The sequence below is a fragment of the Canis lupus genome, chromosome 18 (assembly GCF_011100685.1).
Source record: "Canis lupus familiaris isolate Mischka breed German Shepherd chromosome 18, alternate assembly UU_Cfam_GSD_1.0, whole genome shotgun sequence".
Lineage (NCBI taxonomy): Eukaryota > Metazoa > Chordata > Mammalia > Carnivora > Canidae > Canis > Canis lupus.
In genome coordinates, this window is record NC_049239.1 from 13707009 (window position 1) to 13733080 (window position 26072).

Genomic DNA, 26072 nt, shown 5'->3' on the forward strand with positions numbered 1-26072 from the left:
AGCAAGGAGGGGGAGGAAATTCGCATCTCCTCCTCACCCACTGAGGGCATAAACTCAGAGTGGAATGTCTAGCTGCTCCTTTGAGTTCACACTGCCTGCAGAATGTGTATAGATGTGTATAGTGGAATTCATCATGACCCAAATCTGCTGTGCTGTCCTCCAAATGGCTCACAGTGATGAAGGGCAAAAGCAGAAAAACGTGCACCTTTAGCCCAGAAGGCTAACCTAGAGCCTCCTGTATTGTTCCGATAAGGATCAAATACGTACTGGCTGCTTCATTCTTAAAAGGTCTCATGACTGCCTGTACATCTCACTGCTAGTTAATATCGAGCTGAATGATAAGCACCAGAGAAATCTTGCCAAAGTAGTTTTATGGGCAGAAATTCAAAGAAATGTTTATGATCTAATACTCCCTGTGTGTCTCCTCCCTCCTGGGCACCAAGCATACAACCACCAGCTTCATACAGCGAAAGGCAGCTCTTTCTGCCCATGGGCCCTTTCTCTGTGATATAAAAAAGCACCTGTTTGTGTGGAAAAGGTCTCAAGGGATCCCTGGGTGGCACAGCGGTTTGGCGCCTGCCTTTGGCCCAGGGCGCGATCCTGGAGACCCGGGATCGAATCCCACATCAGGCTCCCGGTGCATGGAGCCTGCTTCTCCCTCTGCCTGTGTCTCTGCCTCTCTCTCTCTCTGTGTCTATCATAAATAAATAAAAAATTAAAAAAAAAAAAAAAGGAAAAGGTCTCAAGAATTCTTTCTTAACTGCTGGCTCCCAACCCCCACATCGATGGGTCCAAGTTCATGGGTACACGGTCAGCTCTTCCAGGAGGCTTGGACACAAAGCTAAGTCTTACCTCTAACAATCTCACAGTGTGTGCAGAACACTGTCTTGCAAATAGTGAACAAAAAATGCTTAATTTAAGCGACGCGACAGCACAACCAACCAGATATGAAGTCAATCTCTTCTATAGTTACCAGAGCGTAAACATTTCAAAAACATTTATGCACAAAAAAGAGACGACCCCTCCAAATTACAAACCCTTGCAAGTCTAGGGGGAAAAACCCAATCTGATTTTAAAATGCAATAATTTTGCATAATAGAAGGGAACCAGGTGGTTGGCTGTTCTACTGTTCTGAAGAATATCAAAAAACACAGCCTGTAAGAAGAAAATTACAGTGACCTTTAGCCTCCCACTCCATCTCTTTGAAAAATTTGTGGTATAAATGTAAAGTATTATTTCTTCTTTGGGGCTTTATTCCTTTGTAGCTAGATGAACTGATAATATGAGATAATAGTTCCATTCTTTTAAAAAGAAATGACATTTGTCTAAATTGTTATTTACTGTCATTCTGTGTGTAAAGTATTATGTGCTCATAAAATGGTGATGTTTCTCAACAGAAAAAAGACACATCCGCATGGGTCACCTGCCACCTTGTAAGCAGGTGGTGAACCAAGTGACTTGAACTTCCTTCACAGAATGACAGAGGGTGCATCAACTTTCTCTGATTTGTAAATGTAGGGAATCCACTGCAGATGTCACCTGAGGCTGGAGAAGGAAGTTCAGTGGGCCAGCGGAGAAGCTGCCCTGGACAAGGGAATATAGAGGGCTTCCTCAGGGTGGCCAGCCCAACCTAATAATCATCTGGCAGACAAGATTCTAATAATCCAAAATGGGTTGGCTGAAATTAGTCTCAGATGAGGTCAGGGTTTCAAAACCCTCTGTGGTCCCCAGAGGGACAAATGAGAGCGTCCAGAACAAGCCAAGACGGGTGGACTAGTTTAATCAGAACCCTTCCCTGGCCTGGGGGGGCCTGAATCACAGAGAATACCAAGGTCAGTCTCTTTCTGGTGGCCGCTGCTGTAGAGTGTGTAGAGCTGTGGTGTCCTATCCCCAACCTCATGGAGAGAGCAGCCTACAGCAAAAGAGGATCAGAGGACAGAGACAGAGAGATTCTTAACAGTATTCAAAACCCAGATTCTAGTTCCTTCCGAGGCCCAGCTTCAGGCCTGCCCTCCAGAAGGCTAGATGACTTTCAGAGCACCCCACCCCCACGATTTCAATAAACTTCCCATTTTTGCTTGTTTAATTTCAATGTACGTTTCAGTTACTGACAACCAAGAAATGAAGGAGAACCTTGGTTTAAAAAGATCTGGACAAGGAAAAGAAAATAACAAAAGGTCCAACCAACTGCCAAAAAGTAACTAAGAATAAAAACCACAGAGCAGTCATTGATTAGAAAGTGATATTTGGGGCACCTGGGTGGCCCAGTTGGTTAAATGTCTGCCTTTGGCTCAGGTCATGATCCTGGGGTCCTGGGATCGAGCCCTGTATTGGGCTCCCTGCTCAGTGTGGAGCCTGTTTCTCCCTCCCTTTGCTACTCCCCCTGCTTCTGTTCTGCCAAAGAAATAAAATCTTAAAAAAAAAAAAAAAAAAAAAGTGGTACTTACAAGATAACAAGTTCAAACTCAACAAAATTCTAATAACAAAAGTAGGTGACACCAAAGTCAAGGCCCACGTGTGGCTCTGATGGGAGTATCCATGCTTGCTCATCTAGGATATTAACCAGAGAATAAAAATGATAAAGGTCCTCTGCAAAACTGAAATTATTCTATTCCACCAAATTTTGCTGTTATAGCAGAATAAAGTCAGCTTTAGGTCAATTTTTTTTTTTTTTTTTTAATGTTCCATGGATTTCAGAACCACCGGTTGGTATTTTTTTTTAAAACAGTCTTAGTGTTTTTATGAAAATGACACATGCACCCTGCAAACAACTCATTTATTAAGTATTAAACTTTTGTTTTACCATACACAACATGCCTCTAGCTTTAGGAAAACTAACAGAAAACCATTCCAATTTATTGACTCTTCATTTGTAAAGCTGTGCCTGGTGTTTATGACAATGGAAGCACTAATCAGGCTTCCTGCCTCTACCAGCTGGTTAGGGAGATTAATTCATCTGTTAAGGCAGGAATATAAATTATTATCTGTGACTATACAGAAGTAACTGATTTACAGTGTAGAGAAAGAACACATGATTCAGACAGACCTAAGCACATCTCAGCTGTTTTTATTTTCCTGCCACTTATTAACTGCCTGACCCTTATACATTACCAAGCATTATTAAATGCAGTTTTTCCCATCTTGAAAATGTGGCTATTAAGACCTACTTTGTAGAATTGCTGTGATTAACTAAATAAATGCCACGTGCCTAGGCATTATATGAGAAGTAAACCTTGAAAAACAGATTGGTATCTTTGGTTTAAGCTATCAAAAAGCATCAGGATGAAATAGAATAAACATTTAAACTTGTCTGTGAATGAGAATAAACTCCAGGCCTCTACACAAATCCCCACCAAAAGCTCCCCTCAAAGCCCCACCACCCTACCCTGTTCTTCCTAGGTCTGTAACCCTATTTTCTACTAGCCTTCTCACAAACCTTCCCATCAACTAAACTGTGGCTGCCAACTACCTCAACATTCTCTGATTTAAAATATGTCAGGTAATCCTCCCATCAACTTTTTGTGTAAGGTACTGTTATCATCCCCATTTTTTAGATAAGGAAACTGAGGCCCAGAGAAGTTAAATAACTGCTCCAAAGTCCCTTAGCCCATCTGGAGTGCAAAGTCTGAATCTAGCAAGCTTCCCTCTGGCTGCCTGCTTCTCAGCAGATTCTTTCAGGAGCTAATCCTCAACTAATGGCATGTCAATCTGTCGGGGAATCTATCAGGTGATTTGGTTCTTCCAGGAGTAGACATGTGACACCTTTTGGGGCGGCGGGGAGCATGCCTCTCCCAGGAGGTGACACTTCAGGCAAGACCTGGAAAGTACATCCAAATCATGATAAACGCGTCTTGTTGGGATAAGCAGGTGCTTCAACCAACAGTTCCTAAATAGGTCATTCCTAGCTCTGATCCCTAATTATTCACCTAAATCAGGAAAACACATTCAACAACATTCAGCTCTCTGAAATAGACCTAAAATTCAGAGCTTGATTCTGCGTTATAAAATGTGTTTTGATTTATATTAAAATAATAGCTGGTATGTCTTTTTTTTTTAAGATTTTATTTATTCATGACAGAGAGAAAGAGAGAGAGAATGAGAGAGAGAGAGGCAGACACACAGGCAGAGAGAGAAGCAGGCTCCATGCAGGGAGCCTGATGTGGGACTCAATCCCGAGTCTCCAGGATCACACCCCCAACTGAAGGCAGCGCTAAACCAAACCGCTGAGCCACCAGGGCTGTCCAATAGTTGGTATGTCTTAATTACATTTCAAGCACAAGATTAGTAATTAATGTTATAACCAAGCAGAGTTCATCTTAAGAATAAAAGAATAGTTCAATATTAGAAAATCTATCAACACAACACCATATCATTATGTTAGAAGAATCAAAAGATCATATGAATGCTATGAAGGCATTTGACAAATACTACTTTTAATTTTTAAAAGATCTCAGTAGTATTAGTAATGCTGCTAGCAAACATATATTCTTACTATAGGAAATGTGAAGCATTTTGCACTATCTCATTAATCACTAAACAATACCCTATGAGTGAAGTTCAAAGAGATGAAATAACCCTCTCAAGGTTAAATAACTAGTGAGTGGCAAAGACCAAATCTGAACACAAAGCCGTCTGACCTCCAAGCTCAAACACTTATCAAATCAGTACGGGTAAAAAAAACTGAACAGGCACTTGACTAAAAAAAAAAACAAATGGTCAACAGTAATGAAAAAATGCTAAGCCTCACTCATAAATTTTTTAAAATGCCAACTGAAAACATAATTGACCTATTAAAATGATTAACATTTAAAAATTCTACAATACTGTTTCACACTATGTTAAACATAAAAGGAGAATATAAATTAATATCCAATTTAGGGGGCAGTTTGACAATACCTGTATAAATGCTCGTACCATTTACTAAGCAATCCCTCTTTTAGAAATATATCCTATAGGTTTACTGGTATGATTATGCAAAACCACGCGTCCCTGAAATTTAAACACCTATAAATTTTAATACATCCCATATAATGGAATACAATTCAGGCATTAAAATAAGAATGAGGCACTTCTAGATGTGAGGACATGAATAGCTGTCCGGGATATACTGTCAGGTGAAAAGGACAACATGGAAAGTTCGGTATCATTTTAATTCCAACTAAATATGCAGAGGCATAAAAATGTCCAGTAGAGTACTCAAGAAAATGTTAACAGTGGTGATCTCCAGGGCTGGGTGTGGGAACAGCATGAGAAACAAGTAATTTTAGTACCCTTTTAGACTACTTGACTTTCCCCATGAGCATGTGCCCATTTTATCATTTAAAAAATCTTTAGGGATCCCTGGGTGGCGCAGCGGTTTGGCACCTGCCTTTGGCCCAGGGTGCGATCCTGGAGACCCGGGATCGAATCCCACGTCGGGCTCCCGGTGCATGGAGCCTGCTTCTCCCTCTGCCTGTGTCTCTGCCTCTCTCTCTCTCTGTGTGTGTGACTATCATAAATAAAATAAATAAATAAATAAAAATTAAAAAAAAAAATCTTTAGGGGTACTTGGATGGCTCAGTGGTTGAGCGTCTGCCTTTGGCTCAGAGCATGACCCTTGGGGTCCTGGGATTGGGCCGCACACTGGGCTCCCCACGAGGAGCCTCCTTCTCCCTCTGCCTATGTCTCTGCCTCTTTCTGTGTCTCTCGTGAATAAATAAAATATTTTTTTAAATTATTTTTTAATCTTTAAATGAGGGGCGTGTGGATGGCTCAGTCAGTTGATTTTGGCTCAGGTCATGACCTCAGGATCCTCGGACTGAGCCACTGCTGTGGGTTCCATACTCAGCGAGGAGTCGGCTTGAGGATTTCCTTAACCTCCCCCACTCATGTGTATTGAGTGCACAACACATGTGTGATCTCTCTCTAAAATAAATCTTTTTTAAAAACCTTTAAATGATCAGTGATATAACACTGATCACAGCTATAAGAAACATGGATATTGATTCACAAGGAGACCATTTTAGAAAAATTTTACCAGTTGAACTTAATATACAGTGGGAGACATAACCTCATCATTAAAAAGGTGAAAGAAAGAAAAAGAAGAGAAAGAAGAGAAAGAAGAGAAAAAAAGAAAGAAAGAAAGGAAGAAAGGAAGAAAGGAAGAAGAAGGAAAGAAGAAGCATAAGGAAAGCGAAGAAAGAAAGGAAGGAAGGAAGAAGGAAGGAAAAGCCGGAGCCTTCCTTCCTTCCTTCCCTTCACTTCCTTCCCTTATTACTTCCCCCCTCCTTCCTGATGGATTCCTTCCCTCCTTCCCTTCCTTCCTTCCTTCCCTCCTTCATTCCTCCCCCCCCCCCCTCCCTCCCTCCCTACGAATCACGCAAGACTAAAAGAAAGAAAGAAAGAAAGAAAATCAATCCTGACTTATTGTTGCTATAGATACAGGAGAGCTGGAATTGATTTCCAGTTAAAATGGAGAGAATAAGCAAACCAGCACCTCTCGCCCTGGCTCTCCACCCATGCCTACACTATCCCTTCCAAATCATCACATCTCACAAATTACATTTTCAGATACTGCTTTATGTGCTGGTCTCATTGGTTTTCAGTGTATACAAACAGATATAACTACATCTTTTTGCTGTTGTTGTTTATAGAATCCATAATCGCAAATAAGTATAATATTTAATAATACAATTCTGCACACAAAGCAAACATGACTTATTCAATTCTTAACATCTTCCTTCGGGAAACTTGCATCAGTCAGCTTCTGTTAGATTTGCAGTCCCCTGAAAAATATACAGATGGCAGTCATTACGGTATAAATTAAGTGACTTTTCCCAATACTAAAGGTTTTTTTTCCCCTCCCTCTCTCCAGGAAGAAACAAAATGAAATAAAAACCATGACTAAAGTGCAAGCAAATCACTTCTAAAATGTAGTTAATTTCATATCAAAACAAATAGTATCACAGCATACATTATTTCTAGGTACTTCTCCATTAATTTGGGTGGCAACCTAGTATTTTCAGATTTCCCCTTGAAAAGGGAAGGGGATAATACTTAGTTTTAGATCGGAATTAATTTGAATAAGCAGGTCAAGGGCCAGAGGCAGAGCACAGGACAGACCAGAAACTGCTTATGTTACATTTTGCACAAGGATCGCTTCAGAAAAAAGTATATTTCCCCTGGATTGTTTTAATAAGTGGTAGGTAGTACCACAGCACATGCCACACCGGTTGACACTGCAGGATGACAGCTCACTCGCTTGCTTGCTTTCCTTCCTTTCCTTTTTTTCTTTCCTTCCTTCCTTTTCTTTCCTTCCTTCTTTTCTTTCTTTTCTTTTCTTTCTAAGATTTATCTATTTTAAGGAGAGAGGGAGTAATTGTGTGAGTGGGGGAGGGGAAGGGAGAGAGACTCTCAAGCAGGCACCCTACTGAGCATGGATCCACACGTAAGGCTCAATCTCAGGCCCCTGAGATCATGACCTGAGCTGAAACCAAGAGTTGGACATTCAACTGAGTGAGCCGCCCAGGCACCCCGGGATGAGAATTTTCTAGTAAACCTTTCTCTGATGAAAGAAAAAGAAAGAAAAGAAAAAGAAAAGAAAGAAAAGAAAAGGAAAGGAAAGGAAAGGAAAGGAAAGGAAAGGAAAGGAAAGGAAAGGAAAGGAAAGGAAAGGAAAGGAAAGGAAAGGAAAGGAAAGGAAAGGAAAGGAAAGGAAGAAAGAAGAAAGGAAAGGAAAGAAAGAAAGAAAGAAAGAAAGAAAGAAAGAAAGAAAGAAAGAAAGAAAGAAAGAAAGAAAGAAATCTAAATCATTCAAGTTGACTGCTAAAACCGTTAGAATGCAAACCATTTTGTAAACCTGGGCACAGAAAATTTGGACAATGAACTGATTAAAATATAGGAATACCTGGGATGTTATTAAACAACAACAAGTTACATGTTTCACCTGGAAGAGTAGTCAATGCCAGCACTAGAAATTAAACAATTGCTTTTTTTCTACTTTGTTGGAATTTAGTGTATAAAATATTTAATACAATTTCGAAATTCAGGATGAAAGTTATACCAAGGAAACAGAGCTAGCACTCCTATTTAACAAAAGAGGTAAAAACTAGGTGATTCTGTTTTTCTTTTTTAAAGTAGGCTCCGTGCCCAGCGTGGAGCTCAATGTGAGCCCGAACTCATGACCCTGAGATCAAGACCTTGAGATCAAGACCTGAATGGAGACCAAAAGTTGGACGCTTAACCAACTGAGCCACCCACGTGCCCCTAGTTGATTCCATTAAATAATAAATTAGTAACACTAAAAAATAAAAAGAACATGGTCTTGGGCATGTGAAACTCTTTGTGGCTCAGGTTCCACACTTGTAAAATGGCAATAATAAGAAAATGTCCTTCAAATACAGTGGTAGTGATTCTCATAGATTAACCCAGGGAAAGCAGAGTTGAGCATGAGGGCCTGGCACACAGCCGACTGCTGTGCACATTTTAGCACCACATCATCATCTACTTTCACAAATGAGACTAGTAAGGTTCATAACCAAAATAACTGATCCTTATTCACACTTTTAGGCTACTTCCCTTGTTAGAGAAATGTATTCTTTAACCAAAAAAGTGAGGAGAAAAAAGCTCTGGGAATTACAACTTCATTGAAAAACACTTGGGACTGTGAAAAGACAAGGCCCACAAGTGACAAAAGGCCGAAAATAGTCACTTACGCTAAGCCTCAGGTCACCAAACTGAGACTTGATCACAGTTCCAGCTGTGCCAGAGATGGATTCTTTCGACTTTTGATCAGGAACCATCTAGTCAGCACTAGTGAGGCAAACCCCCGCCATCCCCTGAAAGAAAGTGGCCCTGAAGGAACCAACCGACCTCTTTGCCTCATGGAACCTCTCTGTCCCCACTCTCTTCTGCCAACAAGTCTTTAATTTTATACAGCTCCTGGAGCTCCTTTCTATCTGCTAGACTGGAAGCTGCACGATTTAAATAAATTTTTGCACAAATAAACTCTTCAAATTTTTAATATGCCTCAGTTTAGCTTTTAACAGGGCTCACAGGCTGCTTTCACATTATATAATGACCTCTGACTCAGAATCTCTGTTGGGGGTGGGGGTAGGGACATACAGGGGTGACTCTGCCCAGGGATGGGACACACAGGGTGACTCTCCTACAGTTACAACAAGCATCCAAAAGACTTCAGTTCCACCATCTATATAGTTTAACATCAAGAATCCCTTTTAAAAAGATGATTTTACTAAAGAAAGTTTTACTTTCATTTAACTTTGACCTTCCTTGCCTATGTAATACAACATAAATGTTTATTTTTTAATCTGTGAAAATATAATTCTGGATTATAAGCATTCTCATTATTCTAATTCCAAGAGCAGCTCTCAATCTGAGAAATAAACTGTCCCCTTCATGTAAATGCACTGAAGGAAGAAAAGTTGCACTGTAACAGGGCTAAGAGATTGAATGAAGTGAAAAGACCAAATAAAAAGGTAACTTGAAAGTAGTAGTTTGCTTTTATTTTTAATTTTTTTTTTAAGTTTATTCTTCTTAGTAATCTCTACGCTCATGCAAAGCTCAGTTTCACAATCCTGAGAGATCAGCAGTCGCATGCTCCTCCAATGGAGCCAGCCAGGAGCCCCAAAAGTAAGTTTACTGTTAGAAAGCCACCAAAGAAAAATAAATAAATAAATAAATAAAAAAAAAGAAAGCCACCAAAGTAACCTATGGTAAGTGTAAGTTTTCAGTTTCTACTGCAGATTACTACTCAGCAACCTGTGGAAACTAAGCTCTGTAAATGACCTCACAGCATGCCCCGTACCTCTTCTGGAACACCTTGAGTCTGGTACCCTGTTACTTTATATTATGCAATGAGCATATTAGACTATCTACATCTATTTTTAAATGGGAGCTACAACTTGGAATTGTTTTCAAATACCTAAGGAGACGGCCAGTTCTATCTTTTCTGATGGAGGTCAATAAAGAATATTCATATTCCTTGAAACAGGTCAAAAACACAATTATATAAGCTATTTGGTGTTTAAATGAAAAAACTCTTTTTTCTACCATTCTGAAAACAATATATCATTAATCTATATTTTAATTTTTTAGCAGTTTAATTATATTGCTTTAGTAAAGCAACAACTACAACTCAACATCCTGTGGTTTTAGTAACTCAAGGCTGAAGATGGTAAAAGAAAGAGAAGATCCAGATTCACTTTTTGGTTTTCAAGTTGTGTCATTAATTTTTTAAATTATCAGAAAACATAATCAAATGACTAATATATATATATAAAGATTTTATTTATTTATTCATGAGAGACACAGAATGAGATTGAGGCAGAAGCAGGCTCCATGCAGGGAGCCCTATGTGGGACTCGATCCCGGGTCTTCAGGATCACACCCTGGGCTGCAGGTGGTGCTAAACCACTGCGCCACCGGGGCTGCCCCATGACTAGTATAAAACACACTGCTGGCTCTCAGAGACTCAGAATCCGGTAACAGTAACACTTTCTAGCAATCAGCTCCTAGAAGTACTGGTCCAGTGTGATGGGGGGGGGGAGGGCTGCATTTACACACACCTGATTAAAGTTAACAGTTAAATTTTAAAAGGCAGATCAATCTATTCTCACAATAACTGTCAAAGAATATAATTTATAATCTAGGGGAGACTAAAGTTGTTTTTCTAATTTTATCTAAAAAGCTAAAGGATGTTACCCCTGAGAGAAATCTTTTCCATTTCCCACAAATATTAATACAATGTCATGTCAATCCAAGTTTGGGGTAGGAGAATTAGCCGTAGGAGAGACGCAGGATTATGTCCTCTGGCCAGTTAAAATTAAGTAGGGTAAATTATAGGAGAAAATAGAGATACTAATATTATGGTATTTTTGCTAGAGTAAAATTTAATAAATTGAGCCTAAGGATATATAAATTTTATTTAGCACTCACTATGTGCCAGGCATTGTGCTTAAAAAAAATTTTTTTTTTTAAACATAGGGCAGCTTTGCCTGCATTCACTCCATGAATTACTCAGTTGTTTTACAGAAGATGGTTTAAGTAAGCTGCCCAAGGTCACACAGTGACCCTCACCTCACTGTCACACCCTCATAAGTGGTGCAACCAAGATCCTCAACAACGTCTGCCTGCCTCAGGCAGAGCTCCGTGCCAAACACTTCATGTTGAATATCTGATCAAGAAATGGGAGAATGACCTCAAATCCAAGCTCTTCATTTCTACACTCTATAGTCTCTTGTACTTAAGTATCAGTTAAAGTGCTCTCACTAGAAACTTGATAGAATTCACCCTAAAGAAAGTTTTAAAAAGCCTCCATAGTGAATACATTATAACCTGAAGACCCCTGATCCAAACATGTCCGCTTTGCTATTACCTTGGTCACCCACAAGATGCAAGACTCCAGACAACCACTGTCTTTCTCTCCAACATCATGTCCACATTCTTTCAAGCTTCTCCCGTGGGATTATAGTATCTCGAGGTCAGGGAGCGTTTCCTGCTGCCATACCCAGTGTCTGGCAATGGTAACTGCTCAGTAAACATTTGCTCAATTGAATGAAGTACTAACCTGTGGATTCCTCCCATATATCCCACCTTCTTTTCCAATATTTTTCCCCACCCCCAAGTTCTTTTACAAAGCACTCCCAACATATCCCCACCTTAGCTGAAACCCGGTTCTTCTCCAGGAACACCACCTCTCTTAGAACGCCCTACTTCCTGCACACTGCAGGACCCAAAAGACAGTGAGGGACTTCATAGCTCCCCACGCAGGCATTCACACCACTACTGGGTACCCCTATGCCAATGCGGGGGGCTTCTCTGAGATTCACGGGTTCAGGTGCCCCTCTTGATAGGTATCTGGCTCCATGCTCTTCACATTCCAGTTTTGCCATCATCACAGACAACTTCGGTGTCCAAGCTCATCCTCAAATCTCTTTAGTTTCAGCCTCACCCATAATCACACACCTGCTGGTGCTTCCCTCGGGAATCTTAAACCCCATTGTGCACATCTGCCCAAATCTCCCCATTCCTCCAAGACTCTCACTTCCTTACTTTGCGTACTACTTTTTCTCTTCTCTCAAATTAATCAATTACAATGTTCACAGTTTAGGAAAGGGAAAGAGATGTGTGAACAAACAGCCATGGTTTCAAATGATGTATGAACAGTAACAGCAGCTTGAGTACCTGCTCTATATGTGGATGGCATTCAGAGAGAAAGAAAGAATGCTGAAGGGTGAGGGACATGGTTGAGAGGTGAGCTACAGGAAGGCCAGGGAAGCAAAGCTTCTGGAGTGCTCCAAATGTGAACAGGCAGGTGCCAGGCAGAGGCAACAACCTGCGTCCCATGGGTCTGGGACACGGTGGGTGTATGCCACCGTTCTCCAGCTCCAAGAGGCACCGTTCACACTGCTGTCTGTTCTCACAAAATGCCGAAGTAGTAAATTATGGATTTTGGTTTTGGTTTAATTATCAGTTATTTGGGAATGTGTAATTTCCCTTTATGAAAAGACATTTCATGAGAATATTCCTATCTCCGACAGAGCACACCAAAGTCATGGCCCCTAAAGCACAGCAGCGCACAGTGAGAGGAGCACAGAGTAGGGGTGGGTAAGGTGTAAGAGCAAGCTGACACTGCAGTGGCAATTTTATCATATTTTACAAAAGTTCTGGTCTTCAATGGATTGGGGGCAGGGAAGCTGATCCTTCACACAGAGCGTTTGTGGAGCAGTGACCTGAACTCTGACCATAATCAGGGTATGGTCGTGTACACCACCTGCTCATGTCTGTTCTATAGGACAATGCCAGGAACCAGGACACACAAGGGACTGAATAGGCTACAAAGGCTTCCCAAGCCACCTGCCAAGTCCTTCCACAACTGCTGATGTGAGGACTCTGAGGACACTACCCTGAGAGCAGAAGGAGACGACCTGCCGTGCCCATCGTTTTTTTATTACCACCTTTCCTAGAGGGCTCAAAGAAAACTTTGAAGAAAATGCAATTAAGTTCGAGATAATTGAATTTCTCACTGGCCTTGAGACAGTCTATCAGCATTCCTAGGCCTTACAAAGAACCACCAGAGCCTCAACCCTGCGCACAGACTGTACAGGGCTCTCTTTCCCACAGCATGCTAAGGCATACAGGAACATGGATGCTTAGTAAGTGCCAATAAATCAGCACCACCAGAGCACGAAGGAGGAGAGGGAAGAGGATACGGATGAGACCCAAGCAGCACCTCCCCTGCTCACTTGGTTTTATTTGTAAGGAACCATAGGGGAGAATTAGTCTGGACACAGAGTGGCAACAGGTGTATACAGTGGCTTGGACTTGCACCCCACTGGAGGGAGAAGCTGGAGAGAACAGTGTGTTGTGGGTTTCATGGATTATCTACTGTCTAATCACTACAATGATCTTGTGAGAGATGCGTTACTCCCTTTTATACCTGGAGTAATGGAGCCTTAGCTAGGTGACTAAGCCCCCCACCCTGTCCCCTGCCCCACTTGTCTTAAGTGGATATGAGAGTAGTGGAGCTATTATTCCAATTCCAGTATTCAGTTTCTCTGAATCCAGAGCCTATACTGCCTTCTCTGAAAGAGACACTTTAGATTTTGAAAGAATGGTAAGTTAAAGGCGAAGTAAATCCTGGCCTTAAGCCCCTGTCCATGGCCATGGGCATCTGCTTCCTCCATGCCACCGATACCTGATACTGAGGCAAGGTGGTGCAGTGTGGCACACTAGGAGAAAGGACTTTAGAATAAAAACAGCTAGCTACTAGTGGTAAGGCACAAATACTCACCTTGTTTTCCTGTTGAAACACACGTTCTAGGGTTCCATAAAACCCCTAATGACTAGCACCCTTTCCGTGAGCCACACCCTGCAAGAACTCTATATTTTCTCCTTTTCCCTTCCTGGAGGTTACAGTATTCACCCACACTGAGGCACTCACGGCCAGCCTCCTGCTAGACCGTGAACTTCCTAAGGGCTGTATATTACTCTTCTTGCAGCCCTAGCACTGTATCTGGCACACAGTAGGGATGCAGTCAATGTCTGCAGAATTAATTAGGAGATTAATTAAAGGAATATTTTCCCAATGTGCATTATCTAATGTTGGTAATTACTAAGCTTAAAGTAAGCTTTCAAAACGAAGCTCATTTCAAAAATAAATTATAAATGTAAATATATTCACTCTAGCAAATGAGTTTGACAACATGAGTATGACCTTTCAAAGAAAAAAAAAACCCCAAGAGGGTTAAAAGCTCTCATCATATAACTTTAAAGAAAAAAAACAATGAACACCAAGGCTACAAAATATTTCCACAACAAAACAAAAGGAAGCATATGTTCCCTGAATCAAGGAAGCATATGTTCCCTGAATTGGAGTCAATAAAAAATCTGAACTTCTGTTATTTCACTACTATCTTGGGGACTAATCATTTTCTGTTTTTGGTGATTTTACTGAGTTTTTAATATATCATTTTACACAGTGGGGGTGTGAAATTTAAAGACTTAATTTCACCTCTGAATTACTCCAAATGCCAGAGTAGAGAAAATTATAAAATTTTAGCTCTGTTAAAAATATACTATAAAATTCAATGTTCATGTTATGGCTAAAAACTGAAGTATGGCTAATTATCTACATGGAGAAAAGAAAATTACCAAATTCATAATTTGGAGTTCCATTTTCACTTCTATTATAAGAAATAATTATGCACTAGAACAAATAATGCTCAACAGCAGTCCGTGAAAGTAATACTAAATAAAGCAAGGCTCAGCGCAAAGGCTTCATGGACACCAACAGGGCACTGTGACCAGACTGTGGATGTGTCCACACAAGCTAAGAATTCAGAGCTGGTGATACAGGGAACTATTTCATTGGTAGGGAGAACCTTCATAACTTCAAGAATGACAGATTTCAGGGGCACCTAGATGGCTCAGTGGTTAAGCATCTGCCTTTGACTCAGGTTGTGATCCCGGGGTCCTGGGATCAAGTCCCACATGGGGCTCCCCAGAGGGAGCCTGCTTCTCCCTCTGCCCATGTCTCTGCCTCTCTCTCTCATGAATAAATAAACAAAATCTTTCAAAAAAACAAAACAGATTTCAAAAATTCCAGGGAGTCAGTTTATGAAAGATCAGAAAAATGGAGCCATGAAAATTAAATGCAATATAAAAATCCTTGAATCAGGGGTGCCTGGGTGGCTCAGTGGCTTGGGGGATGGTCTCTAGGTCTGGGATCAAGCCCCAAGTCAGCAGGGAGTCTGCTTCTCCCTCTCCTTCTGCCCTCCCCACAGCTTGTTCTGTCAAATAAGTAAATAAAAATCTAAAAAAAAAAAAAAAAAAAACCTTTGAATCAGCTCAGATAGAGAAGAACAGAGGCTACATCAAGACAACTAAGAGCACTGGACTCTAGAGAGATAACAGCACTGTATCAAGGTTAAATTCCCTGAGTGTAATATTATGCAGAATGACCTTGTTCTTAGGAGATACCCTTGAATACTCAGAATTCCTAAAAGATTCAGTGAAAAAACAAAGCGTGGGCATGACCATGTGTACGGATGGAAGAAGAGCCTACAAATGCGGCAAAATATGAACAACTGGGAAATCTAGAGAAGAGTGTTCATTGAATTATTCCTCGAACTTTTCTATAAGCTTCACTTCAAAATAAAGTCCTGGGGTTAAAACACAGAGAGAGGTCTGACATGAATTCATCCCTCAAGGCACCATCTCAAGAGTAATGAGAAATTTCATTTTTTTTTCAATTCAGACAAAACCACAGAGGAAAACCATTATACTCTTTCTAAAAACCATAATGTGCAGACAGTAAAAGAAGATGTCCCCTATTAAATGATGATATCAAGGAGTGTTATGACTCTCTGAGGCTTATTTATGACAGGCTGTGGCACAGCACTGAAGCCTTTATTGTTTTTTCTTTTACACTATGTTCAGAAGATAGCTGACCACTAACATTTTTGAGAGCCTAGCTACTCTGCTTTACAAAAACCATCTAGCTTAACCATTTGTAGCAAGTGTGACTGCAGCTCTTATGATCCCAAACCGAAACAAAGTGAAAATATGAAAGTAAAACTCAATGTGGTAAATGACTTACGTGCAAAATCACACAGTAAACAGGTGGTTTGAACTCAAGTCTGTGAAATCCCACGCTCTAGAGATTTCCCATATGATATACTAGACGAACAAAGAAGCAACAGGACTGTTGTCTGCATAAGTTTTACTCTTCAAAGATTTATTGAACAATTGTCTACATACTACCATTAATTTCTTATAATAACGATAAGGATAAATGATGTACTTCCATTATTCCAAGAAGAAGAATCTTCCAAAATACTCCAAACTGTCAATGTTCACTCTAATTCCATCAAAATTCTAAAAGAGACTATGTGTATTTTACGTTAATTTTATGTATGTTATATCATCACCTAATAGTTTATGTGATTGTAAAGTAGATTATGTAGGACTTCTGTGCATATAAAAAAGACGTACCAATAAGCAGTGATTAGAGTAGAAATGGGTTAAGAAAAAAGGGCAGTAGGATTTCTTTTGTTCAAAAAAGGATTATTGGGTCCTGTTTAAAAAAAAGGCTGTGGGTAATCATATCATACTATATGAAGGTATGAAATCAACACACTGTACCCTTGAAACACACACAATGTTATACATCAACCAAAGCTCAATACACAGTAAAAAAATAAATAATAGACTTACTGTTATGGGGTGCTGTCAGGAAGATCCAAAAGATACATTCCATCTGGATTTCAGAAGACACCTGACAGTTTCAATCATGTTTTGCAGAACTTAACCAATCTAATGCCCACCTGTGTTTGTTGCTATTAATCATCCTATACTCTAGGACTTTTATTCGCGCCCGCACCTAGTGGAAAACGAGCTTAGGAAGCCCTGAAACCTCTACAGACTCCTAGGATTTTAGGAATTCTGTTTGAAAATGCTAAGTGACATGGATTCCTTCTACTTATAGAAATAAAAACTGACGGGTTTGTGGGCAGGCACTGAAAACACATGAAGAGAGTTTAGCAGAAACAGTGAGATGGAAGGTGTAAAAATGATTCTAAATAACGTATTTGTTAAACACTTGCTTAATGTAAACATCCCCTCATCCTCCTGAACTATAATAAAAGAAAAAGGCCCAAAAGAGAGAAACAGTTTGTTCGAAGTACTCTGGTTCAGATACTTATTTTTGCAAGATGCAGTAGGAATTGGCAAAAGCCAAAACCTCAAAGATTTAGAAAACTCAGGCAGAAATCTAGAAATATATTGTAACATCCTCTTTTCCACTTCCATTCAATCAACAGTGACTGAATACTAGCACTACACATAGTAAATTACTATATATTACACAGCATTTTATTGTTGTAATCATAATTTGAAAATAGATAAATAAGAAACAAACTCCTATGTCACATAAACTTCTGGTTGATTTTACCTGGCTTATTTTTCCCCCTAAATTATAGGTCTTACATAAATTTTATAGTTTATTTCTGAAAAGAAAAAAAGTATTTCTGAAATAAAACTCCACCAGAAGAAGATATCCTAAGGAATATTGTTAATGATCAAATATGAATTTCTACATTTTAAGTAGATGGTTATTTTTTCAGTAATACTTTAAAATCAATTGATGTATATCTCTACTACTAAACTAAATTACTTTTAGTCACTAAGTGAATTAAAAAACTACAAGATTTCCTCCTCAAGACGGCTTAAGACTGTTTCTATATTCTTCTTTGCCAGAAAATTTTTAGACAGACTTTTATAAAAAATAAGAAAGTAAAAAAAATTGTAGACAGGTAGATGATTAACAGGTCCCATTCCTCTTTTTTCTTCCTATACCATTGTTTTTATCTAAGGTAGTAAATATAATTTTATTTCCCTTGCCTGAAAGACTAGAAATGTACACAAAATAATCAATGTCAAGATTCATTCTCATAATGAATTCCAGTGTGTTATATTGCTAGGGTAACAATTTTTACTCCTTTTAAGGCTTATTGCTATATATAACACAACTCCTGAACTGGATATCACCTCCCTTATTTTTCTTTAAATCAGACTGTTTCCTGTTGTTCTAGGAAGAAACACAACATGTGTCTTTAATGTGGGTTTCTTTGCTGGCATTCCGTCTTCTCTACATTTCCAGCCAAGTCTTACTGAAATGGACTGGACACAGATTTAGTGGTGGTGGAGATACTAAAATAATGGTGCTTCAAAGCTAACCTATATGCTGGAACCCCTGGACCGTCAGTTGATGATACGTTTATTGGACAACAAACACTGATGCAACCTGCCCAGATATAAATATGTCATGTCGCACAGTTTGACACAAAAAAGGAGAGGATTTATTTTAAGCCTCCTAACTATGTGTCTATGGAAAGAATTTTACAGCATGAAGACAAGACCTCACACTACAGATTCTCTCTTATTTCTCCTCTCTTATTCCCACCACTGCTCACAGAAGACTATATCCCTACCCACAGTACCATCATACTTGACGGGTCTACTTTGGAATAAAGTCTGATGCCCTGCTGACATAAACATTAATTCCTCATTCCACAAAAGTCATTACAATCCACTTTGTTTGCAATATTTAGATATGTCTTCAGATTACAAAAAGCTCAGGAGGGGGATCCCTGGGTGGCGCAGCGATTTGGCGCCTGCCTTTGGCCCAGGGCGCGATCCTGGAGACCCGGGATCGAATCCCATGTCAGGCTCCCGGTGCATGGCGCCTGCTTCTCCCTCTGCCTGTGTCTCTGCCTCTATCTCTCTCTCTCTCTCTCTGTGTGACTATCATAAATAAATAAAAATTAAAAAAAAAAAAAAAAAAAAGCTCAGGAGGATAAAGTAAATGGTATCCCAATATAGCACATTTTCTTAATCCTGGTCCTTTCCTCTCTGGCCTGGTCACTACACAATAAGACTAAATTGTACCAGTAACTGCCGACAAATTAAAAAAAAAGGGGGGGGGGATCCCTGGGTGGCGCAGCAGTTTAGCACCTGCCTTTGGCCCAGGGCGCGATCCTGGAGACCCGGGATCAAATCCCACGTTGGGCTCCCGGTGCATGGAGCCTGCTTCTCCCTCTGCCTATGTCTCTGCCTCTCTCTCTCTCTCTCTCTGTGACTATCATAAATAAATAAAAATTTAAAAAAAACTTAATCTTAAAACACCTTTAATAATACAGCACAGATGAAAATGAGGTAATTTTATTAAATAAATTACTCAATTCTATTATATAAATGTCCAAATGATCTGTTCTAAATATTTGTGTTTTTCAACAACAAAAACCTAGTTGTATTTCAAGGAAAGAGTAATTTTCTCATGTCAAACATAGTAACATTTCACTTGTCCTCTATCTTCACAGAGGAAGGCATTCCACAGAAGTAAAATCTTCCAAATGGTTTATCCACTTCAATGCCCAAACTCACTTTCCTTAAACCATGCTCTCAAACTGTGTCCACCAATGCAGGTAGGACAGAGTATGAGTGGATCTAATTCAAGCACTTGTTAGTGGCCAAGGTCTATCTTGGTGAATAGGCATTAGGTTATGGTGGCATCTTTAGGATGGCAAGAGCCTCAGAGGCATTAACAAATGTAAAGCAAAAAAAACCCCAAAAAACCAAAAACAAATGTAAAGCAATTGGCTCCTCTTCCAAATGGCCCCCTGATGACAGGTTCCTATATCTCCATTTTCAGAGTTTTCCTGTCTCTTGTCTGTGGTCCCTGTTTTTTGTCCCTTTTCCTGTCACTGATTCTAGGATGTCCTTTGCCCATCTTCTAAATCACTGCTTCTGACCTGTGGCTGACACATTCGATAACCATGTAGATAACTGATCAACAGCAGGAATAAACAAATTGGGGTGAGAGGCTCCATTTCCAAAGGTGCAGTAGCCTCGGCGCACACTGGTTTTAAGTTTAGCCACTCAGGTTAATTTCCAATTATTTTCTCATTCTTGATTATATCAGATAGTTTTTTTTCGAGGAAAATGACTGACAAGTCATTACTCCACAGCAATTACTCTCATCGCACCTTCTTGTCCAATACCACTGTGATTTAAGAAATGTCACCATTAATAAGCAAAATCCATCATATGGTCTGACTTACCCGAGGCACGCCTTGTGAATCGGTTTATTACCGGAGCTAAAAGAAAAAAAAAAGAATAATATGATTACACATTATTACACATATTATATAAGTTAAATAGAGGAAAAATAAGAATGAGTAAGTAATGCACGAGGAAATATCAAAAATATATGCAGATTAAATGTATAAATTCACTAGTAGCCAAGAATGAGAAATTAAAAATCAATATTTTACCTGTTAAATCAGCGCGCCCCCCCCCAAAAAAGAATCCCGACTTCTATATGGCTGAAACAACTTCAGTGGGGATCAATATGTAAATGTATATAATATCTTTAAAAAGAATTTGGCAGTCACATCCAAGAGCCATTCAAGTTTCTTGTGTCCTCTAATAAAGTCATTCTACATATAGATTTATCCTACAGAAATACTACTAGAGAAGGAAAAATCAATATGCCTTGTAAAGGGAGAGTTCAAAGTGCAGCAAGCAGCCCTAGCTAACAGTCTCTCTTAAAATGGGATCAGGAGGCCAGAAGGGAAGAGAAATTTATTCATATCCTCCCTGAAAAAACCATGAACTTAAAAAAAAAAAAAAGAAAAGACAACCCCACCACCACCTTCAGCCAGCTGCACGCCCTCAGCAGGGGTTTAAAGGCCTCCTCACCCTGACACCTGAATCATCCTCACTCATCACTTCAAAAGGAGCCAAAGCAGTTTAACAAGCTTCAACCCCTCATTTGCATATTAGCCCAACCAATCCCAGTAAACTTCATTTCAATCCGTTGTTTTGCTCGGAGGACCTGAATGAGAACTACACTCTCAGCCTTTAGATTAGATAACCCTGCTCTCTCTTTGGCTTCCTTGCGTCCAAGATCGGCCTCAGATTCAGGTTTCTACCTGCATCTGTGCCTCCTAATTTGCAATTCTAATTGCCCAAATTGCCTGTTTGCTTGAGTTTTCAGTGAATTCCTTCTTGGTCAACAGTATACTGCTTATCAGCATCATTTTTACAATGAAAAAAATAGAAAACAAAATGAAAAATGCTCACGTATACTGAAATCATTATTAGGTGAGTATATCCTTGATATTCTGATTTAGTATTTATAGTTCTGATCATTTCTGTGCAACCCAAAGGTCAAGGTCTCCGAAGCTGTATACCAAAGGCTGCAACTTCAAGATTGTGTGTGGAAGTGCATCACCTCACCTGGGAAGCCTACCATGGGCCCCCTGCACAGACGCAACTCAGGGCTGTTGTGTCCTCCTGGTTTTGCTTGCAGGTAGGTCAAGAAGTGGGGTTTTTCAAAGCTTTGTTTCTTGGATAAGCAGGTAAATTTAAGGTTCATATTATACACAGAAAGGACAATATGTCCACAATATATTTAGAAACAGAATGTCATCATATACTGTAATACTTTTTAATACTTTGATACTTTTAAAACAGTAATTATAAAAATTGTTTACACTGTGGAACTAGGTCAAGTTAAAAAAAAGAAGACAAAGATTTTATGTGCCCTTTGGTTATACTACATGAAAAACGTGGATGCGTAGAACAAGTACTAGAAGAAAACTGTGTCAAATGTTTTACATTAATCCTTACAACCACTGTATTAAATATCGGCATCACCATGCTACTGATGACATTTTTTACAGTAAAGCTCAGAGATCCTGATTTGCCCTAGATCACAAAGCCACTCTGTGGCAGAGCTGGAGAATCTGAGCCTAGACACATCCAGCACCAAAATGCTGCCACACAGAGAACAGAAAGCAAAAATACTGACTCCTGAAATCACACAATAATAAATATTTCCTTCCATATTGACTCCCATTGTTATTAAGGATTGATTCTGTGAAGTGTGTGACAAGCCCAATTATTAAAATGCTATAGTTTATAGGAAATTGTATCTTTCAAACTGATCAAAAGATAAAATTATTATTTATATACCAGAATGATTTAGCCATATATTTGCAAAGTGACAAATTACTTACATAAAACCTTGACTTGGATAAACTGTATGTAGTGTATATTTACCACATAAAAGGAAAAAAACCCCATCAGTTTTCTCGAATAACTTTCAAACCCCTTTTGCAAAACTCCTTCAGAACCTAGTGTAAAGAAAGCATCCCAGCAAGTTCTAAGGACAGGGAATGGAGAGGGCTTCCATCACAAGAATGCACAAGAGATCGTGCAGGCCAACAAAGGCAGGAGGAAAGCAGAAAACCTCTCAGCCTTGGAGAAAAATGAAAGTAGACATTCTCCTCCTGCCCTCTCCAGCCTCCTGAGACAATGAAACCCCAGCACTAGAACCTTCTGATCTGAAATGTTGGGAAGTCTTTGTTCTCTTGGGATCCCTCAGGTTTCCAAGTCTTTCTGACATGTATAATAAGGCAGAGATTTTCAACACAAGTGCCATCACCATTCAGTGGTGCATTCTAATTTTGTGAGGGCAATTTTTTCAATTGTCACAATAATTCAGAGGATGTCGCTGGCATCTGGTGGATAACATACAACAAAGAGCTGTCCTGAATCCCACTGCTATACCCCAACCTGCTTTCACGTATCGCGCTAGACATTCATGTTGGCAAAGAAGTCAGTTCACAACCCTCAGATCCTAGATCCTAACAGTGTTTTTATATAAACAGTTATTTTACACAGTTCTACATTAAGTTTTCCACAGCACAGCTACAAGATAAATAACAAAGGAACTTTTTTGTGGGGGATGGGGTTCTGTATTCTGTTTTGTTTGGAATTTTACTAATAGATACTCATCATTTCAAAAAATCAGGTCACTGCTGCAATGCCACTTAAGGTATCTAAACTGCCAATAAAATACACTTGATCAGATGACATTTGCAGCTTTTATATTCTTTTTTTTTAAAGAGATTTTATTTATTTGTCAGAGTGAGAGAGTGCGAGCAAGGGAAACAGCAGAGAGAGAGGGAGAACCAGACTCCCTACAGAGCAGGGAGCCCAGCCTGGGACTCGATCCCAGGACCTAGGATCATGATGTGATCCAAAGGCAGATATGTAACTCACTGAGCCACCCAGGTGCCCCACAGCTCATATATTCTTAGTGATCCCACATGTAAGTGGGAAAATTGTTAACTACGTTACTTCTCCGTGAACATACTGAAATACACACCTGCTGATACACTTTTCACTGACTATAAGTTACTTTCCTTTACTCCTCCTTTATATTTTTGCTAGAAATTGTATCAACTTCTAAATTGTGAGTGGAGGGCAGCCCGGGTGGCTCAGCGGTTTAGCGCTGCCTTCAGTCCAGGTCATGACCCTGGAGACCCGGGATCGAGTCCCACGTTGGACTCCCTGCATGGAGCCTGCTCCTCCCTCTGCCTGTGTCTCTGCCTCTCTCTGTGTCTCTCATGAGTAAATAAATAAAATCTTAAAAAAAAAATTAAATTGTGAGTGGAAAGGTTACATGACAATCATTTCCACCTCCCAACAGTGAATGGGATGTGGGATCCGCCAGTTACGGAGACAGTGCACCAGGCAAGTGATACGCAGCCATCAAGACAAACACTGGGTTTTGACAACAATTACCAAGAAGGCCATCCCTTATATCCATAACCCTCCATGCCCACTTATGGAGGGATGAAGCACAAGGGTTCCGTGAACAAACGTTTGGCAGGCTAACAGTAACCTCCACAATTTCTCTAGATTTTCTAGCCTAGCTACCCAAATGGGGAAGAAGGCTGTGATTCGGGGCGGAGGCCTTGCCACAAAGAAAGCCATGTCTTTCTGGCTCCAGTATGCCTGATGCTCTCTCTCTCAGGAACTAGAGGAGCAGGATGAAGGTGAGGAAGGACACTGGTGACATTCTATACCACTGGCAGTGAGGGCAGCCACATGGGCAGGACCACCGACTGGAGTCAGGGAACCTGGGAGATGGTATAACTTTGACTTAAAGTCTCAACTCTTAAAATATGAAAAGTAAAAGATCTGCCTGCCTCCTTTTGGGGTGTGTGTGTGTGGGGGGGGGAATTAGGAAAGAATTTTAAAAGAACTTCAGAAAAGAACTAAAAAAAAAACATAATAAAAACTAAAGAACTTAAAAAAATCCTTGAAGATGCCTGTAAACGCTAAATTTCTATTAAAATATAAGAGATTGTTTATTGTGAGCTAATATGATCAATTTTCATATTATCATCTTCAGAATACACTACATAAAAAAGCAATATTAAGTTCACAAAAAAGGTTAACAGATGATGTTTTCAAATGTGACAAGTCAAATTTAGTTTTCCCAGACTCTTGGTTTCCACCTTCAGATTTTCCTATCCTGTGGGTTTTCTGTGTGTATTTACTTACACGCGCGTGTACACACACACAAAATACTGCAGACTAGGAGGATACAGAAGGAAAAACACAGGAAATGTATTATCTGCCTGAAGAAACAAGCAAATGTGACTTAAGAATATACTAAAGTCCTATACCTTATACCAAGATCTTAGTGAATCCTCAAGGAAAAATCATAGAAATATTTATATAGGTTTGATTTTCTCCCAAAGCCATTCCAGTGGGATACTGAGAGTCCTGTGTTCCTCTGAGTATCTCCATGCCTGTCTGGCCAGCGGTGCCCTGATCCTCTCCATTCCCAAGCTATACTCCACCAGCCGAGTCTTAACTCCTCTGCTCCCAGGAGGCCCAGAAGTCTAATGGATTCAAGCCTTCTTTAACCTCAGAGCGTCCTTACAAGAAGAATGCTCCAGTATCTGAGGAAGCCTGAAGGAGCCTCTCTATTCCTGGCAGTGAAGAGAGCTTCCCACGCAGTGACTCAGGTCCCCACTGGTGCCAGCGAGACCTGCTTATCTTCTCACCTCTTTACGCCCCAAGCCAACGCGGTGCCTGGCAGACGAGCAGTGCTAAGTGAACACCTGCAGCATGAATCAATAAACTGTGAAGTAAACACAGCAAGTCTCCTTGTCTCACTCATTTTACTTGCTTTCCCGAGTGTGGATGCGGGGGCACTGGACACGGAAGAGTCCTTGGCCCTGGGGAGCTTGACCAAGTGAGGTGGTACTTTCTTTTATTTTTTTATTTTTACTTTTTAAGATTTTATTTTTTCATGAGAGACTCAGAGAGAGAGAGAGAGAGGCAGAGACAGGCAGAGGGAGAAGCAGGCTCCATGCAGGGAGCCCAACGTGGGACTCAATCCCAGGTCTCCAGGATCACGCCCTGGGCTGAAGGCAGGGGCTAAACCGCTGAGCCACCCAGGGATCCCCGTGAGGTGGTATTTTCAAACACAATGACTGAAGAGACCGAACCCAAAAAATCAGGTGGGTGAGAAATCCCGTAGAAGACCAAAAACACGTAAATTCCGTAAAAACAAAAGCAGTCCATGGGGAGCATGAGCCAATGAGCTTGGTCTTCAAAAAAGCAAGCCAGGTTGATTAGCAGTGCATATAGTTTGCATCTCTGAGCATAATGCTGGGAAAGAAGTGCTAAATTAAAGAAGTAAGAGCCCTGAGTTTTGTCTGTGTTCATTAAACACACACATACACCATGACCCTGTCTATACTGGAGCCATATCAGTGAAATGGACCTTTAGCAGAATAGTGTTCACATACTCTGAAGAGACATGTATAAAATAATCTTGGAGCTGACCAAATAATTAGCATCTTTCTTCTCCTATTGTCCTTTCCAGCAGTAAACACTTTCTGGATCTGTTAACTGTCTAAATAAAAGATTCTAGAAATTATGTAAATGGAGACCATGTTAAGCTAATTATTTTTGACACAGAAAACATGTAGCTCAGAATGAATTAAATTCTCTCATGCTCGTGTTTCCAAAAATTAAAAGTGAAGCCTCACTCTTGAACCAAAAAGGAATTAACTTTTTTAAAAAGACTGACAGCAGAAAAGCAAATAGACAACAACAAAACTTGAAATATTTTGCTAATTAACCTAACAGACACTATTTCAAACTTTCTTATACATATTTAATTCCTGACACGGAAAAGG

At 40.0% G+C, this 26072-nt stretch overlaps 1 protein-coding gene across 2 annotated transcripts in view; it reads right to left on the bottom strand.

Annotated features, from left to right (window-relative positions):
* Positions 1 to 26072, bottom strand: part of PRKAR2B (protein kinase cAMP-dependent type II regulatory subunit beta) — a 93119-nt gene that overhangs the window by 47136 nt on the left and 19911 nt on the right. For both annotated transcript variants that reach the window (XM_038562710.1, XM_038562709.1), the window contains exon 2: positions 20121 to 20156. In XM_038562710.1, coding sequence (XP_038418638.1) covers positions 20121 to 20156 — 36 coding nt within the window. The remainder of the gene's footprint in view (positions 1 to 20120; positions 20157 to 26072) is intronic.